General features: G+C 42.5%; 3 protein-coding genes across 4 annotated transcripts; 2 read left to right on the plus strand and 1 right to left on the minus strand.

Moving 5' to 3' along the window:
• The first annotated feature begins 1,259 nt into the window (after positions 1-1,259).
• LOC308111870 (perforin-1-like) lies at positions 1,260-2,771 on the plus strand. Its single transcript, XM_080466959.1, has 2 exons — positions 1,260-1,377; positions 2,279-2,771. Exon 2 carries the CDS (start codon positions 2,281-2,283, stop codon positions 2,671-2,673), a length of 393 nt encoding a protein of 130 aa, XP_080323085.1. The 5' UTR covers positions 1,260-1,377; positions 2,279-2,280; the 3' UTR covers positions 2,674-2,771.
• A 3,236-nt stretch (positions 2,772-6,007) lies between these two features.
• LOC308111869 (perforin-1-like) lies at positions 6,008-7,988 on the plus strand. Its single transcript, XM_080466958.1, has 2 exons — positions 6,008-6,125; positions 7,496-7,988. Exon 2 carries the CDS (start codon positions 7,498-7,500, stop codon positions 7,888-7,890), a length of 393 nt encoding a protein of 130 aa, XP_080323084.1. The 5' UTR covers positions 6,008-6,125; positions 7,496-7,497; the 3' UTR covers positions 7,891-7,988.
• An 829-nt stretch (positions 7,989-8,817) lies between these two features.
• Positions 8,818-17,493, minus strand: LOC308111850 (uncharacterized protein). 2 transcript variants are annotated; one of them, XM_080466935.1, is made up of 8 exons: positions 17,422-17,493; positions 15,282-15,389; positions 14,911-14,977; positions 14,175-14,732; positions 14,017-14,061; positions 13,152-13,208; positions 11,747-12,934; positions 8,824-11,087 (listed from the first exon to the last, which is right to left on the minus strand). In XM_080466935.1, the coding sequence occupies exons 3-8, from the start codon at positions 14,927-14,929 to the stop codon at positions 9,559-9,561; spliced, it is 3,396 nt and encodes a 1,131-aa protein (XP_080323061.1). In that variant the 5' UTR covers positions 14,930-14,977; positions 15,282-15,389; positions 17,422-17,493; the 3' UTR covers positions 8,824-9,558. The 2 variants fall into 2 exon arrangements, with proteins under 2 accessions (XP_080323060.1, XP_080323061.1); XM_080466934.1 differs by lacking the exon at positions 15,282-15,389 and having other exon boundaries at positions 8,818-11,087; positions 17,422-17,488.
• Positions 17,494-19,043: the final 1,550 nt, after the last annotated feature.

Here is a 19,043-nt window from a genome sequence, read left to right on the forward strand (position 1 = left end):
TTGAGAACACTCCAACTTTACCTCCTTCATGAACAAACTCAACATTCTGCCCAGTAAAAGTTCCTGCTACGTACAAAGTGAGCCGTTGCTCTTTCTCCTCCTCAGCCTCCGGTGAAGCCATGATCTCCAGATGTGTTTTCCTCCTGCTGCTCCTGTGCAGCAGCAGCCTGGCTTCACTCACTCTCACCGTCTACAACATGAGAGCGTCGGGCCTTCGCAACGACCAGGTGGGACCCGCAGACGCCTTCATCAGGTTGCGCTACGGCCCTGAGTACTTTGCTCTGACCCACACTAAGCACAACACGGCCAACCCCGCCTGGAGCGACAGGATCCAAAAGGGAAACGCCAGGCTGGGACAACAGCTGCTCCTGCAGGTCTTCGACCAGGACACCAGACACAACACTCAGCTGGGCTTCTGCTCCGTTTATATCAAGTCAGGAAGCCATTCTGTCAGCTGCAACATGTACACTGGCGGGAGGCTGGACTTCATGTACAATTTGATGTAATAATACATGTTAACGTCTGCTTTCATTATCAATGAAGTCAGTCCTGTCGGGATATTATTGTCTGTTAATAAAAAAACTGAGATGAAAAAAAAAATAAAAAATTAAAAACTAAATGTGCTGTCACTTTTTAATCAGATTAATCACAGGGTTGCTGTGGAGTAATTCTGATCAATCATGATTAATTTATCATCTATATTAATCAAATTTCATTCAGCAAACAGACTGAAGAAAGAAGGGAATATATTTGCACTTAACATATATATCTTTAAACACCTTTAACAGTTTTTCACAAAAAACAATGGGAGGCGGAAAACTGACGGATCCTGTGAACAATTCCCTTCAGTCTACACTGCAGATGGGTAGCTTAAAATAGTTATTTTCTATTTGTAATTCACTTTTTATTGCTTTTCTGAATATTCCATAAATAATAGAGAACAAAAATCTAATTTATTAACATAAAATGTCCACCATCAAACAAAAAAAAAGAAAATTAATCAGTACAAGTTAGTTAAAAATTTTTTATCAGATTAATCATGATGATGGAATTATCTGTGTTAATGCGATAATTTTGAAAGACCCGTTTTTAACTTCATTGTAATGACAATTTTTCAACTGTCAGGCCTGTGACAGTTGTGAGTCTGACACAGAGGTGAACTTATGCGGGAAACTGTGATCTTCTAAACATCTGTGTTCCGACTGTGAAACGATAAGTCCTGAACAAATTCTATCGATGCCAGCACACAGTTAGGCAACGCTGGGAGAGTGGCAGGTTGTGCCGTGAGATATGAAGCTGATAAAGGACTGAGCTGGACTCTAAAAACCTGAGAGGCGGCGGAAAAACGAAGCGACAAACGAGAAATCCAGAGCACAGGTAAGAGCTGACTTGTCTTTTCATTCAAAATCACATTTGTACCAAATGAAGGAATAATAAAATATCTTCAGGATAACCCGTGAACGTTTCTCAATGTTTATGAAGAGGTGTACATACATAATAACATGTTGATATTTAAATGCTCAAGAATACAGAAATTAATCAAATGAAGTCAATCAAACTGTGCAACACTTCTTCTGTGAATGTCTTTAGTGTTTTCGCAGTTTCTGAAAAGACACGAGAAATAAAGAACTAAATTACCATGACGCACACTGTAAATCAAATGCGGTAAACAAACATTCACTATAACATCAAATCATGTCCATAAACACGTAAAGCCTATAAACAACCAGGGTCATCAAATTAACCTGGTTAGCTCAATGCTAATCGCGATAATGCTAACGCACAAAAACGAACATTCTAGCGAATAAAAATCCCTCCACGAACTCAACACTACTACAAACGGTAGGAGATATATACACATTCTTTCCACAGTAATATTATCTATCATAACTCACATCGTCACCACCATAAACGTGTTTGCTTCATTTCGTACATAGGAGGAAGGAAGTGCCCACTGGGCCTTTAACAATAAAAGCGCCCACTTCAGAATAAAAGCAGGAAGCCACGATCCACTATAACTTGTAGAATTCTTAACATATATATATATATATATTATACTTTATTCCTCTCTGTGGGGCAATTCAAAATGACTTTTACGTTTTGCTCTTAAGATTACTTTTAATATTTTAAGTTTTGCTGAAATTGTTCTCTAAAAAAGTCACGTTTCGATGAAGTGACGACGTGATGAAGTGACGATGTGACGATGTGATGACCTGGTGAAGTGATGAAGTAGTAAAATGATGAAGTGACTCTGACAGTTCCTGTTCCCGCTCTGCAGCCATGGCCTCTGGTCTTCACCTCCTCCTGCTGCTGCTCCTGTGCAGCGTCTCCTCTGGAGCTCAGCTCAAGCTCTACCACCTGTCCGCCAGCGACCTGCCCGTCCACCCCATGGGGATCACGGACGGGTACGTGAAGGTCTTTCTTGGCTCCAAGTCGCTTGGCCGCACAGGCGTGGCGCACAACATGGCGAACCCCATGTGGGACGAGGAGTTCCACTTCTCTGGCGCCCAGCAGGACGACGTGCTGAGGCTGGAGGTGTACGACGAGGACCTGTTTTTCGACGACCTGCTGGGAATCTGCCAGAAGCAGCTGCAGGTGGGGAAGTACACCTTCGAATGCATCCTGAATGAAGGAGGAGTCCTCCATTACACCTACACTCTGGAAGGCCAGTAGGCTCATGGACACTGACGCAACCTTTGAGCTCCTCTGATGTTCACGTCGCCCAGTAGCGTGTGACCTTCTTTCTGGAATAAAGCTTTACTTCAAATCTCTTTTTCAAAGTCTCCCATCTTCATGAAACTCCAATAAAAACTCTCCTGCAACGAGTAAATGTGTAAATGACTCAGCGAAGTTCACATTTTTACTGCTAATTTTCAAATCTCCCAGACTGAAAGCTTTGCCACCAACGGTATCAAACGCAGCATTGAGGTCACGCCACACCTTAAAGAAATATATTTCTACATGAAGTTCTTGCCCTGCTCTTGGATGCAGTGTACCGTATTTTCACGACTATAAGGCGCACATAAAAGTCTTAGATTTTCTTCAAAATGTGCGGCGCGCCCTATGGTGCAGTGCGCCCTATGTGTGTGTTGTTGTTGTAAAGCGGACGTAGTAGGGAACACCATGAGAACGTTAAAGGGGGAAGTGTGGGCGTGGATTGTATATAAATGAACGGGTATGTGCGTTATGCAGAACATCGTTGTTTTAACAACCCTGAAAATGGCGAAGAGACACGCTTATGAAGCACAGTTTAAACTGAAGGCCATCAGCTATGCGGAGGAACATGGAAATCGAGCAGCCGCGAGAGAATTTAAGATTAATGAATCGATGGTTCGCAAGTGGAGGAAGCTGGAAAACGAGCTCCGACAGGTGAAGAAGACGCAGCTGAGTTTCCGCGGACATAAGGCGAGGTTGCCCGAGTTGGAGGAAAGACTCGAGCAGTGGATCATCGCACAAAGAACGAGTGGGAGAAGCGTTTTGACGGTCACCATTCGACTAAAAGCAGTAACGCGAGCAGAAGAAATGAAAATTGAACATTTCCAAGGAGGTCCGTCTTGGTGCTTTCGTTTCATGAAACGGTGCCATTTTTCCATCCGGGCCAGAACTACGGTAGCGCAGCAACTTCCAGCGGATTATAATGAAAAGCTGGCCATCTTCCACTCCTACTGCAGCAAACACATCGCCGACAAACACATCCAGCCCAGCCACATCACTAACATGGACAAGGTGCCGCTAACTTTCGACATCCCGGTGAGTCACACTGTGGAGAAGAAGGGGACCAGCACGGTAGCGATACGCACAACGGGGCACGAAAAGTCTTTTACTGTTGTGCTTAGCTGCCATGCTAATGGACAGAAACTGCCGCCTATGGTGATTTTTAAGAGAAAGACTTTGCCTAAAGAGAAGTTTCCATCAGGAGTCATCATTAAGGCAAATCAAAAGGGCTGGATGGATGAGGAAATGATGAAAGAGTGGCTGAGGGAGGTGTATGTAAGGAGAACAGGTGGTTTTTTTCCACGCATCACCATCGCTGTTGATCTGTGACTCTATGCGTGCCCATCTCACAGCCGATGTGAAAAAACAAGTGAAGCAAATGAACTCTGAGCTTGCTGTCATTCCGGGAGGCCTGACAAAGAGGAACTCCAACCGCTGGACATCGGTGTGAACCGGCCGTTCAAAGTAAGGCTGCGAGCGGCGTGGGAGCGATGGATGACCGATGGAGACCACAGTTTCACTAAGAGTGGAAGGCAGTGCCGGGCGAGTTACGCCACAATTTGCAAATGGATTGTAGATGCTTGGGCTAGCATGTCTGCTGGCACTGTTGTTCGAGCTTTCGCAAAAGCCGGCATCATTTCCAAGGAGCCGCACGGCACGGAAAGTGACTCTGACAGTGAAGAAAATGAACCTGGTATGTTTGATGGAGATTTAGCGCAGCTGTTCAATTCAGAAACAGAGGATGAGGAGTTCGATGGGTTTGATTGATGACGATTACAGGTAAAAAAAATGTTAGTACTTTGTAATCAATACTTAAATAAAGCACAACCAAACTCAGTTTTGCTCCCGCTCTATTTTTAAATACGCACACTTGTATGCTTGTGTGTGTGTGTTGTAAGGCGGACACCATGAGAACGTTAAAGGGGGAAGTGTGGGCATGGAACCCGCGCCCTATGAGCAGGTGCGCCTTATGTGTGTGTTAAATGCAGTAATGGCACACATAACTGAGACTGCGCCTTTTAGTACGGTGCGCCTTTTGGTCGTGAAAATACGGTACATTTGGTTGTCCTGCCCCTGGGCAGTGTGTGTTGTTCACGCTTGAATTGAACAGCTTCTTCAAGAAAGTGCTCATTTACTACAACATCATCTGGATCATATGTGGAGCTGCTGCAGGTAGAGTGGTCAACTCTTAATCGGAAGATGGAGTATAAATTAGGTGTACGTTTATCAGAGGTGGAAATCCAATACACCTGAGAAGATTGTTCGTGTTGGGTACCAGACTGGATGGGCTGGAGGTCGATCGGTCGTCTCTCTCTACCGTCAGGTGAGTACTGTCTGCCTTCCCCCTGCCTATGCCTTCCTATTCCTGTCACCTATACCCCCTACACAATCAACCTGTGTCCAATTATCGCTACCAACTGGCCAAATAATCTGACAAATATAAGTAGAAATGGCTCCTATATCTATTGATTTAAGTGACCCTTTTTTGGTTGTGATGGTGGAGCCACTTGCATTTACTTATTGTTTTACGCCTTCAAGCCATCCAATGATAAAATGATTCTTTCTTGTGACGCACTGATACTGATACCAGTACTGGGTACCTGGTCAGATACTGTAAGGAGTACTCTTACTCAAATCCATGTTACAACTCAGAGAGTATACTTACCGTTAACTACTTTGTATAGGAGAAAATGTTTGTGTGCACTCAATTCTATTCTATTGACACCTTGACAATGTGCCTCATCCTGGCCTGGCCAAGGGCAGCCACCAGGCTGGCTCCCTGGACTACAGGCTCCGCCCCCAGGGATCATCTCAGGTCAGCCAGCTGGGTGGTCGCTTCTCCATGTCCCGTTAGTTTTCTCATTTGTGCACAGAAAATGTAGTTTTTGCACGTTTGTATTCTTGCCACATTTAGCATAAGTTTGTCTTGAGGCAATGAGAGTCATCCCAGTTTTATAGTTACTCAACCAGACAAAAGACTTTAAAATATACGCCCTATAAAATGTATCACTTTAAAATTACTATTAAAATACAAATGATCATGAAAAATGAATGCAGGAAGTATCAATTATAAACATTTGTATAATAAGGGTTGGATTTATTTGTTATATTACAGGACACATGGTTGAACCGAAAACCTCTCTGAGTGGCAGAAATAATAGTTTTCTGTGTTTGAGTCTGACACAGAGGTGAACTTATGCGGGAAACTGTGATCTTATAAACATCTGTGTTCCGACTGTGAAACGATAAGTCCTGAACAAATTCTATCGATGCCAGCACACAGTTAGGTAACGCTGGGAGAGTGGCAGGTTGTGCCGTGAGATATGAAGCTGATAAAGGACTGAGCTGGACTCTAAAAACCTGAGAGGCGGCGGAAAAACGAAGCGACAAACGAGAAATCCAGAGCACAGGTAAGAGCTGACTTGTCTTTTCTCTCAAAATCACATTTGTACCAAATGAAGGAATAATAAAATATCTTCAGGATAACCCGTGAACGTTTCTCAATGTTTATGAAGAGGTGTACATACATAATAACATGTTGATATTTAAATGCTCAAGAATACAGAAATTAATCAAATGAAGTCAATCAAACTGTGCAACACTTCTTCTGTGAATGTCTTTAGTGTCTTTTTTTTCCAGAGTTTGAGTTCTAGGAATAATTTACTTCATTAAATTATGGAGTATTTCCGCTTTCGCTGTTTTGTTTTGATACTTAAATTTTTCTAAATAGTTAATAGTTCAGTTAATTTAATCTTGTTTTTATATATACTGTTAGGAGCTTCATACTTTACATTTACTTTTTTGCTTTTAAGTTTAGTGTGTTGTTTTTGCATATAAAATTGTTAAATGTTTTAGAATTTTTTTGATTTCATGTGGGTTTTTTTTAATTTAGATTTTTACTTTAAATAATTTTTTCCATTAAGTTTACGAATTTTTATGTTTAGTTTATTGAATATTTGTTGAATTAATCTTTGGGGATCAAATTTTGTTTTCCTGATGTTTTCTGGTGTTTTTATGTTATTTCTCTTGCTTAGCCAATGTTTTTGTTTTAAGAGTTGGCGATGGTGAGTTTACTACGGTTTCGCAGTTTCTGAAAAGACACGAGAAATAAAGAACTAAATTACCATGACGCACACTGTAAATCAAATGCGGTAAACAAACATTCACTATAACATCAAATCATGTCCATAAACACGTAAAGCCTATAAACAACCAGGGTCATCAAATTAACCTGGTTAGCTCAATGCTAATCGCGATAATGCTAACGCACAAAAACGAACATTCTAGCGAATAAAAATCCCTCCACGAACTCAACACTACTACAAACGGTAGGAGACATATACACATTCTTTCCACAGCAATATTATCATAACTCACATCGTCAGTGACTGCTTCACCACCGTAAACGTGTTTGCTTCATTTCGTACATAGGAGGAAGGAAGTGCCCACTGGGCCTTTAACAATAAAAGCGCCCACTTCAGAATAAAAGCAGGAATGCACGCTCTACTATAACTTGTACAATTCTTAACATATATATATATATATATATATATTATATATGTTTTTCCTCTCTGTGGGGCAATTCAAAATGACTTTTACGTTCTGCTCTTAAGATTACTTTTAATATTTTAAGTTTTGCTGAAATTTTTCTTTAAAAAAGTCACATTTTGATGATGTGATGAAGTGACGACCTGATGACCTGGTGAAGTGATGAAGTGGTGAAGTGATGAAGTGGTAAAATGATGAAGTGACTCTGACAGTTCCTGTTCCCGCTCTGCAGCCATGGCCTCTGGTCTTCACCTCCTCCTGCTGCTGCTCCTGTGCAGCGTCTCCTCTGGAGCTCAGCTCAAGCTCTACCACCTGTCCGCCAGCGACCTGCCCGTCGACCCCATGGGGATCACGGACGGGTACGTGAAGGTCTTTCTTGGCTCCAAGTCGCTTGGCCGCACAGGCGTGGCGCACAACATGGCGAACCCCATGTGGGACGAGGAGTTCCACTTCTCGGGCGCCCAGCAGAACGACGTGCTGAGGCTGGAGGTGTACGACGAGGACCTGTTTTTCGACGACCTGCTGGGAATCTGCCAGAGGCAGCTGCAGGTGGGGAAGTACAGCTTCGACTGCTTCCTGAATGAAGGAGGAGTCCTCCATTACACCTACACTCTGGAAGGCCAGTAGGCTCATGGACACTGACGCAACCTTTGACCTCCTCTGATGTTCACGTCGCCCAGTAGCGTGTGACCTTCATTCTGGAATAAAGCTTTACTTCAAATCTCTTTTTCAAAGTCTCCCATCTTCATGAAACTCCAATAAAAACTCCCCTGCAACGAGTAAATGTGTAAATGACTCAGCGAAGTTCACATTTTTACCACTAATTTTCAAATCTCCCAGACTGAAAGCTTTGCCACCAACGGTATCAAACGCAGCATTGAGGTGACGCCACACCTTAAAGAAATATATTTCTACATGAAGTTCTTGCCCTGCTCTTGGGTGCGGTGTACATTTTGTTGTCCTGCCCCTGGGCAGTGTGTGTTGTTCACGCTTGAAATTAACAGCTTCTTCAAGAAAGTGCTCATTTACTACAACATCATCTGGATCATATGAGGAGCTGCTGCAGGTAGAGAGGTCAACTCTTAATCGGAAGATGGAGTATAAATTAGGTGTACGTTTATCAGAGGGGGAAATCCAATACACCTGAGAAGATTGTTCGTGTTGGGTACCAGACTGGATGGGCTGGAGGCCGATCAGTCGTCTCTCTATACCTTCCCGCAGGATCTATTCCTGCTGTTAGAAATCTGTTGTCAGTGGATCTAATTTGTTTTCTGATGTCAAATTGCGTGTTGTGGCTCTTTGTCTCTCTCCTCTTCGTTTCTCTCTTTTCCATCTTCTAACCTCCAACCAGAAAAAACAGAAAGTCTCCACCTGTGAGTCTGGTTCTGCAAAATGTCTTGGCATGGATTTAAACGTAGATCTCAATACACTTAGTAGTCATCAGTGAACCACTGAACAGGCTAGTTTACCCACCTGATGATTTAGATTAAACAATTATGACACATTTATACATTGTCGTGATGTGTGGATGGACCCAAACGCAGACTCAAAATTCTATAATAACAGGTTTTATTTACATAATAGTCCAGGTGGTTAAAATCAGAGAAAACAGGATCAGGAACGACAAGACGAGCTGACAGACAACAGAGGGAGAGGAGTTTGAATAGACAGGGAAGGTCGGGAGACCGCGAGGGTGCTGAGCGGGAGAAGAAGACAATAAGATAAAAGTGAGGTGAGACACACAGGGGCAGACGGACACACACCTGGGTTTTTAGAAAAACTGATCTTTCCCCCTCTACGTTTCCCAGAAAAATCTTCATTGTCATGGACCTACATATAAACCTGGTTCAGAGCTACTATGAACATGCCAAGCCTGTAGGGGGCAGTGTAACTAGAAGCATGAAGTCATGATAGCCGATCAGAATTCTGGAAAAAATTAAAATAAAAGTCACGAATTGTGACGAAAATCTCTGTCTACCCCGTTTAGATGCAAACAGATTTTCCAAACTCTCCTCTGTGACAACACGCATAGAAATAGAACGACACGCAGAGAAATAGAACAACAAGCAGAGACCCGACATGCATGCATTCATTAAACGGGATCAAATCCAAACTTATTTTTTCTTTTATGAACCAACTAAGTTTCATAACTTTTTTCTAACCTGATTAGATACCTTCCTTGTTTTTACCCTTCATTTCCCCAACAGGCTAAAGAGTAGCAGGAGATGGATAGTTGAGTTGGTATATAAGCTGATAATGAACTGACGAGGGAGTCTGACTGAAAATGATCGTGGCTCACAAGATGGTACAATCCCTGTTGGCTTTGGCAAGAAGTTCCTGGATCAGGTCACTCAGCTGTTCCTCGTGTTCTTTCTTCAGGGTTTCAGTTTCCTCCATCTCTTCCACACTGTTCATTTCCCGCTCCTGTTTTTTCAGCAAGCGGCTGATTTTTTTCACATTTTCTCTCTTCCTGGTGACACACTTCATCAAGTCTTGGATTTCCTCTCCCTTTTTTTGGTACTTGGTCTTGAATCCGTTGCACTCCTCGGCTTGCTTCCTGGCCTTTTCTTCATATTCATCCTTTATGTTCTGCAGGGATTTCTCGTGCTTCTCCTCCAGGTCTTTCCGCTCTCTTTCTCCCAGTTTTCTCATCCTTTCTTCTTCTCCTTCAAGCTTCACTTTCTCTTGCTCGTGTTGTGTTTTAAGTTTTTGGACTTCCACGTAATGCTCCATCTGTTTTTGTTTAATTTCTGCAAATCTTTTCTCCCTGTTTTCCTTCTGACTCTTCTCCCACGCGTCTTCTTTTTCTTTCATTTCTGCTCTCACCTTCTCCAGCTCCTTTTCAACATTCTCCCGCGGTGCGGAGTGTGGGATCGTTTCAATCAATGTTTCATACCTTTGCTGTGACACCCGGTGAATAGCTTCATCCTGTCTGTTCTTTTCCGCTTCCTCTTTTTCTCTCTTTTCTTGTTCCTTGACTTTTTCCTCGAGCATTTTAATGCTTTCCTCTTTTTCCTTCAGTTGTTTTTCTTTCAGTTTTATGTCCCAGCCGACTTCCGCCTTCTCCTGCTCTGTTCTTATTTTGATTGCTTGTATTTCCCTCTCGTGTTTTCTCTGAAGTGCCTCGAGTTCATTTTTCATCTCTTTTTCCTTCTCTTTCAGGATCTTTTCTTTTTCTTTTACTATCGCTGCGTCGGCTTCCTGCAGCATCTCATTGGTGAAGCAGTCGCCTCCGTTTTCTTTCACCATGCTGTCGATCTTTCCTATCAGCTCACTGACTTGCTCGTGGTTATTCTTATCCAAGTTATGAAACACATGGTATCTTTGTCCACAGTCAGAGATGAGCTTCTTAAAAGAATCCTCACTTTCTTCGATGTACTGTTCAATTGACTTGGGTGTGCCCTTCTTCAGTGAATCCCCTCCAGAGAAAAGAATGATGGTGAACTTCTCAGAATTCTTCCCAAATCCTTTCTTGATGAGCTTTAGGGTCTCCTTGTCCTCAGGTGTGAACCGTCCAATTGTTAACACCAGCAAGAAGACGTGTGGCCCCGGAGCCAGAAGACTGACGCATTTCACCAGCTCCTCCTGAACCTCTTCATGGGACAAACTGTTGTCGAACAGTCCGGGAGTGTCGACCACGGCCACGTCACGACCGTGCACTCTGCACACTACTTTCTGACAACTTTTGGTGACGGACTTTGTACAAACCTGAGATTCAAACAGCTTCTGTCCGATGATGGTGTTTCCTGAGGAGCTCTTTCCATTGCCTGTCTTTCCAAGAAGAACTATTCTCAGTGAGTCGGGCTTCTGCATTTCTGCCTCACCTGTGGAGCAATGAAGCCAGGGGTTACTCATTTTGACAGATTGGTTTCACAGCAGAGTAAACCTTGATGATGTGGTTTTAATTAAATTTTTAATATGTATAAAGTAAAAGTAAAAGGTGCCTTCAGTGTAACACTCTCGGGCTCAGCCAGATCAGGAAAAGAGGGTAACGTAATCAATGTGTTGCTTACCGAAAAATATCCCCCAACTCTAGCGTAATGGATCAATTTTGTGATCATGAAAATCTGGGAAGTCACTTTAGATGTGTCTGCCTTGGGAAACTCTACCAGGAGCATATTCTTAAAAATCAGGTTTTCCAATTTTTGTTATTATTACAATACATTCATTGAATCATGTAAATGAGCGAAGGTGCACTTAATCAGTGCCTCGGTCATCGATCATATCGTTTACACAAGTGCAAACAGCTGATAAATACTTCTATTGATTTGGCGCCCCCTGTAGCGACCCACTGCACTGCATATAGAGCATACCCCCTTTTCGCTCCACTGTGTTGGAACCTTCACATCCCATCACTTTCACCAATGGCAAAAGTAGCAACCGCATGAAAAGCAGGTGTCGTTCAACATATTAAACGTTTTCATCAACTGCCTTATCCATGAGATCACAATGTCTCCATTTACTAAGCCAATAAAATACGTACGAGTGATGTTTCCTTCCAGCTTTTCGTGTTGCTTGTTGAGAGATTTTTCCATTTCCAAAATCGTTTCCATTTGAGCACGAGCAAAGGTTTCCATTGTGTAGCCACATGGTCTGTTGTTCCGAAGACTTATTCCATCTACAACATCCATTAACTCTAATATCTTACTCCTGTCCTTGTTGAGAACAACGGATCTTCCTCCACATCTCTGACGGAGTTGGTCGATGTCTCTGTCGGATAGTGAAAAGTCTAAAAAGCTTTTCCACGAATGATCTGACGTCACAGTGAACAGAAGAACGGTGAAATCCATGACTCGAAAGCTGAAGGTGTTCTGAATTTTCTGTAACTCTCTCTTGTCTTCCTCAGTGAGTGGACCCCCAGGTAGGACCAGGATGAAGGCGTGGACACCTTTAGGATCACAGAGGGAAACACACCGAAGACACTCCTCCATCACCTCCTCCTGAGGTCTTCCATACAAAGCAGGCAGCTCCACCACAGAGATCCGACGTCCACACACCTCTCCCTGGGTTCTGACACACTCTGAGAAGGTTGAGGGAAAGTCACGTTGTCCTAAAATGGCAGAGGTTGCCAAGTCCTTTGCTGGTCCTCTTCTACCACACACGAGCAGGTTTAAAGCCGGCTTCACCTGTTCAAAGACGGATGTCAAGGGCCTCTCAGTGATGGAGAGGAAACTTCCGTCGTTTTCGCGGGTAATCTTCTCAATCTTCTCCATCAACTCCTCGTTGGTATTTTCAGTGATGTTGTAGTGTCTTCCACCACATTTCACCAACAGGTCCCTCACACTGGGATCTCTTTCCATTTGCTTGTCAATGGTGGCGACCATCAAGTGTTTGAAAGTGTTTTCCCCAAAGACATCCTGGATGAACGAGATGTTCAGTGGGTTTGCTCCATCGAAATCAGAAGGCTCCACTATGAGCAGCAGAACGTGTGGTCCAGGATGGCACAGATTCTCCAACTCTTGCTTCACTTTCACCTCGGACAGCTGGTTGATATCTGGAGACTTTACAACTTTAACATTTACGCTTCTTTTCCACAGTCCACGGACGGCCCTGCAGTGTTTGAACGTATCGTATCCCCGACGATTGAATTGGGGGGTTTTGGTTATGGTGTCGCTCAGATGCATCTTTGGCAAATCTCTTTTCCCCAGAAGTAAGATTGTGAGTGAAGGTGCTGAAACACATCACAGAGATAAATGAAGGATTTTAACATTTAAAATACAAAGGCAGATTTATTTATTTTTTGTCCCTCTGGACTCTCAGTGTGTGTAAACCTCAAGCCGTATAGGCACAGTCATGTAATATACATCATTTTTAACAGAAAATCTCACATAACGCAATATATGTGCTGAAAAGTTGTCGTGTGTGTATTTGTTGAAGTTGCTTCTTACTTTGCGTGGTGAGGTGGCCCTCTTGTGGTCGGTTGGGGGATGAATCTGGCTTACGACCTAAGAAAAACAAAAGTCATGATGGGAACAAACCAACAAATGAGGAACTGTGTGTTTGGTGGATTATTCCGTTGTTGTGACAAAGCTGGTGATGTCGTGGTTATACCTCTTGGATCATAATGACAATGGTTTGAGTCACGGCCGGGTCTTTCCGGATGGAGTTTGCATTTTCTCTCTTTGCATATGCAGGTTTTTTCAGAGTATTTTCACGCAGAAAGGAAAAGCCTCTGAGGTTGACTGCTGACTGTAAATTGCCCGTCGTGACAGTCTCTCTATCTGTACCCGGACCCTGCCTTGAGTGGTGTGAAAGATGGATAGAAGTAGAAGTGCTCCGTGGCAATACATGTCACACTGATGACAAATACTTGGAAAGCATAAGCATTACTGGGATGTGCAGCAGAGCCGAGGATGTAGGAACGTCCATGTAAAATTTGTCACATGTTCTCTAGTGAAGCAGCACTAGGTTAGTACTGTTGGGAGACCCTCTCTCTCTATCTGGGAATCCCTAGCAACAATCCTTCTGTCTGCCTGTCCTCTCATTTTCTCTCGTTCTGTCCCTTCAGTTTTTCATCTCCTCTGTCTTCTCTGCTCATTGATTTGGGATTATTGGTTTCCTCTCTAAAACAACCTTGAAATGCCCGTGTCATATTTGGCCCTTTAGAAATAAAATTTAATTGATTTCTCTGCCGATGCTGAAGAGCAAAAAAAAAAAATTAAGGCTCATTTCCAAGCGGAAACAAATAAATAATCCACCAAACACACATATTTCAGAGCTTCTGGGATTAATATTTGTAATTCAGTGACTTACACATCAATAGACTGCTTGTTGTACTTTCCGGATTCAAACTTTGTCCTGCACAGAGTGACATACACACACACACACACACACACACACACGCACACACACACACGATGATTCACCTTCATGAGAGCTGATTTGTACTGATCACACGTGTTATGACTTACCAGGGTTCGTATCCTCCGTGGAAGACGCATCACAGCTCAGATGTTCTCCATTGTTCTCTCCTACAATTTGACAGAGGACCTCTAAGAGTTTTGAGTGTTTGAAGTTTTGCTGATACACAACTCTGTTTCTGATTTTGCCGATCAAGTCAAGCAAGGGCAGAAATGTAGACTGGTAATTAAATGGGCTCGTCTCTGTGGATGGTGGGATCAGAACCACCGAATGATGAACTGCATAATCACTGAAGAGCTGAAGGACTCTGCAGAACTTCTTGTTCTGTTCGTCTGTGAAATCTTCCGGCTGCACAACCAACAGGAGCAAATGAGGTCCCGGGTTGGAGAGCTTCACACAGTTCTTCACAAGTTCTCTCAATTTTTTCTCAGAGTCTTTTGGAGACACTGCCTTAGGAGTGACGATGAAAACAAAGTTATCGGTTCCCCTCAGTTTCACACTACAGTCTTGTTCATCCACTTGTAAATGAGTCGTTCCCAGAAGAAAGTTCAGCACTTTGGTTCTCTGAGACAAGCTGTTCCACAACACGACAACCCTCTTCTCAGGAACTGGAAGAGAGCAGAAAACACAATCAACTGGGAACTTACAGTGTTTTCTATTCTTCATGTGAAGGATGCGGACACATGGACCATATCTTTGGTTTTGTCTGGTAGCCATTAAGTCAGTAAGTGTGACTTGTGCAAGCTGACTATAATGTCAGAATATGAGTCAAATGTTTGGACGTACCAGATTGTGCAGTTGCCATTGTGTCCTTTCAGGTAGACATTTAGTTCAACTTCTGGCCTTTGACAACCTACGAAAAGAACAAATGGGTAACATTCTTTACATTTCTTTTGACACACACAAAACGTTTGTACTTTAATTTTTCAAATATTCATACACAGTCCAACCTCCGAAAAGGGGACCTGCGGACACCCTGAATTGAGCGGATGAATCAGCGTGCACGGACAGGTATTAAACTGTTGACACACCTGAATCAGCGGACAACCTCCCAAATGCTGACGATGGACAGGTTTTCTTGGCAAATTACAGACACAAAAATGGCTAAAAACTTGGGCAGCTGCGGCTCCTTTCCACCCCAGCAGCCTCTGACCCACCTGAAATAGACCAGCACCCTCTCCGTGCAGTGAAGACTCCTGGTCTTTGACTCCCGGTCTTTGTCTCCTGATCTTTGTCTCCTGATCTTAGACTGCTGGTTCCAGACTCTGGGTAGCCGAGAATTTGAAGGTCAAATAAGATCATTCATAGTTCTGGATAAGAGAGCTGCACCATCCACAGTGGGATGGATGCCGTCGCTCCTCATCAGGCCAAGACCAGGTTTTCCCCCAAAACTATTCCAATCATCAATGTAGTCCACGTTCTCGCTGGGACACCATCTAGACAACCAGCGGCTAAATGGGGATATTCGGCTAAACATGTCATCACTGGTCAAATCTTGAAAATAATAGTCAGACAACATTTTTGTAAATTCACACAGCGATGTAACGTTACATTTTGTGACCTCCAGTTGATGTCTTCAGGTGTCATTACCACCAGCATGGATTACGATGTTACAGAATTCACTTTTGACTTCTAGCCAGAAGTTTCAAACAAAACTCAATGTGGCCCACAAACTGCTGCACTTAATACAGATACCGTTATCGCCATAGACATAGTATACGTGCTGGAGATTAATCCAGCGTTGCCTTCATGTTGGTTGGTTAATCTCACTCTCTGTATCACCAGAGTCAAGTGGAGTCAATGCAGAGCGAGCACTGTGGCCATATCCTGTATTGAAATACTTGGGACACTGGACAGTGGAGCTTTCTCAGCATTTTCCTGAAACTGGACCTCAGCAAAACAATTTGAGTGTTTGTATTCAATATGTCCCGTACAGCTGTGGGCATCATGGGTCTGCTCAGATTAAATAAGCATGGTACAAAGTATTCCAGCACGAAAGCTTGTGGTTTTAATGTGTGATACTCCGGGGAGTTTTGATTATTGTAGTTGGACTATACCTTCCCCAGGAGAAATAAATGCACTGGGGACAAATGTGGGACCCATCCAAGATGGCAGCCGTGCGGTACGTCGACTCCAATGGTCAGCGCCGGTCTATAAGGGGGCCCCATATTTTATGTCCATGGTTATCACTAAACATCAAACACACTGAGCAAGAGAAAGAGGCCATCACTAATGCTAAGCTAAGCTAAGCTAAGCTAGAGAACGTATTCAAACAGCAAAAACAGGCGTTGGTGAGTACAGGTTAAACTGGTGGTTGTGCTGAACAAGCTACTTTTAACAACCTGTGAATTACAGTGGACTTTTAGCTGTAAAGATTCTGATAGATAAAGTTGTAGTAGTGAAAAGACCAGCTGCGCTGCTACCAGGTGAAACAGGAAGTCATACAGTTACTGCAAGGAAGATTTGATCATATTGCCAGAAATGACTAAAGCATTTCTTGTAATCCATCACTTGCTTTCCAACAGGTGTGGCTCTCTGGTATTTAAACCTGCAGTTTGGCAGTTTGCCTTCAGCTCATTGTTGTATTCATTCAAAGCGGAAACAATTATTTTTTTAATATTTTTAATAATCGGCCACCAAGGGGAAATGGACACTGGGCCAGGAACATCTCAGCTTTTAACTCCATTTCCAAGAAACTATGGGAAATGTTTGATATTTGTGCTCACAGTGTAAACTGTGAGCACTTTGAGGGAACATTCTTTAGCAGCTTTATAACCTAAGATAAAATCAGATACTAATGAAAACAAAAGTGGCACAACAAGCTTAACAGGCTGAACTAAGGGCGGTTCAGAAACAATGCAAACAAACAATGATAGACAAGAATTCAGAGAGCTGTGAGGCGGCCTGTCCACCGAGGATAGATCAGGACAGAACCCAAGAGGTTTAATTGGGAAAAAGACATTTTAGTTATATTAGCTGTTTTAGCAACACTTATCTATCTAACCTTCTTTTCAGCAATTTCGGGAGCTCTAATTATTTTAACAATGTTTAATCATTTAAGTCATTTTCATCAGTTTAATTGCTTTAAGCCCATTAACAACATTTTCAAGTGAAAATCGGAAATTTATGTTGCATTTTGGAGGTTCACATACATGGCAACGCTGCTCGTAGCCACAGACAACTACTTTATGAAAACAATAATTTCCTCAGAGAGGTCACAGTAAACATGCTGGAATCAAAGTGCAAAATTAAAGACAGAAACTCAATGAGAATTTAAAAGACAAAAATGTAAAAAACCTGATGTGATGCAGCTGCTCTGGGTTCTCTCTGTGCGCTCTGAGTGTCATCTGAAGTAATCTGAAGTAATCTGGACCGGCTGGATTTCTGTCAGACTTTCATCCACACCCATTCGGCAGCTGTCGAATCAAGACAGACTCAATAAGAAGAAGAAACACACTAAATAAATAAATGAATATAAGAAACAAACTGAGTTATGTCTGTGTTAAAATTCATGTGAAGTTTGCATGCAAGTCACATGACTCACATGACACTCATCAGATAGAAGAGCAAATTATGAGTTTTTGGACACCTGGAACATTTCTTTGATAGTCATGCAGTGGCGGCTGACCAATAGAGGGCGCCAGAGCACCGCCCTCCCCGGTGGAAGCAAGAAGGATTTTTTTTTTTTTTTCATATAAAATATATTAATGTACGGAAGAGTTCTAGGGCCACTGAAGAAAAAAAAAATTGGAGGCTAAAAAAGGAAAAAAACCTTCGTGGCACCAGAAAAAGTCGAAAATCAAAGTCGAGATTTTTTTTTTTCACGGCGAGACGTCTATCCATCCCTCATCATTTGCCCGTAGATGTGAATTCACATTAAATCACTTAATTCTGACTATATCGGGTTGCTTACTGCTTATGGACACGTGATTTTACACAGGATTTCCTTGATTAATAAGAACATTTAAATAAGCAGCCCAGGATCCGTGTCTTTGTCCTTCGTACTTGACGAACTTCTGCGACGGAACAAGGCAGCAGGCTGCTCCGTCTCTTCTAGTCCTGATACTGATGATAACTGACTGTGTTTATGAGCGAGATTCTGTCCTGAAGCATCTTTTCACCACTTCATTAAACCGCCTGATATGCATTTTGAGGAAGCAGTCACACGCGCTGGCATGTGGATGGACGGACTTTTTTTTCCACCGTGAAAAAAAAAAATCTCGACTTTGATTTTTGACTTTTTCTGAGGCCACGGAGGTTGTTTTGTTTTTTTAGCCTCCGAAAAAAAAATCTCGACTTTGATTTTTGACTTTTTCTGGGGCCAGGAAGGTTTTTTGTTAGCCTCCGAATTTTTTTTTTCTTCAGTGGCCCTAAAACTCTTCCGTATTAATGAACTCTAATACTGTCAAAGTCTGTTTATGCCAACAAACTAACAATGGGCCCTGAACTGTATTCCCTTTATTTTCTATAGATAATCTTCAGTTAAAGAGAGGATTTGGTTTGTTGTTTCCGATAGAGCGAGCTGGCCTGTGATTGGCTGACAGTGGCGATGGGGGCGGATCAGGTGACCATACAGCGATAGGATGTATGTTTGTCTGTATGGAGGAGAATGAAGGCGTGGCCTTCATATAAATAAAAATAATCAATGGGGAGTCGAGCATGATGAGTGAAAGAAAACAAGAAAGTTAACAGTGAAAGTGACAGGCCTCAGATATTGAAAATGTTATTTTAGAATAATTGAATATTATAGAATATCCAACTTCTGTTTATATTGTGGTCATGCTAAAATTAAAATGTAAAAAACATTACTTTGGACTTCATGACTGACTTTTGTGATTAACTTCATGATTTTGCAGGAATGATTGCATTTCACATGTTTATTCTGTAATTCATTGTTTCACCAAAACGAAGATGGAAAT

The sequence above is a fragment of the Lipophrys pholis genome, assembly GCF_963383615.2.
Source record: "Lipophrys pholis genome assembly, chromosome: 7".
In the NCBI taxonomy this organism is placed as follows: domain Eukaryota; kingdom Metazoa; phylum Chordata; class Actinopteri; order Blenniiformes; family Blenniidae; genus Lipophrys; species Lipophrys pholis.

Coding starts and splice junctions, on each gene's coding strand:
- LOC308111870 (XM_080466959.1), top strand. CDS start 2,281: ATGGCCTCTGGTCTTCACCTCCTCCTGCTGCTGCTCCTGTGCAGCGTC.
- LOC308111869 (XM_080466958.1), top strand. CDS start 7,498: ATGGCCTCTGGTCTTCACCTCCTCCTGCTGCTGCTCCTGTGCAGCGTC.
- LOC308111850 (XM_080466934.1), bottom strand. Junction 13,209..14,016: donor AACAAGCAGTCTATTGATGT/GTAAGTCACTGA, acceptor TGTTTTTCTTAG/GTCGTAAGCCAGATTCATCC. Junction 11,088..11,746: donor GCTGGAAGGAAACATCACTC/GTACGTATTTTA, acceptor ATTGCTCCACAG/GTGAGGCAGAAATGCAGAAG.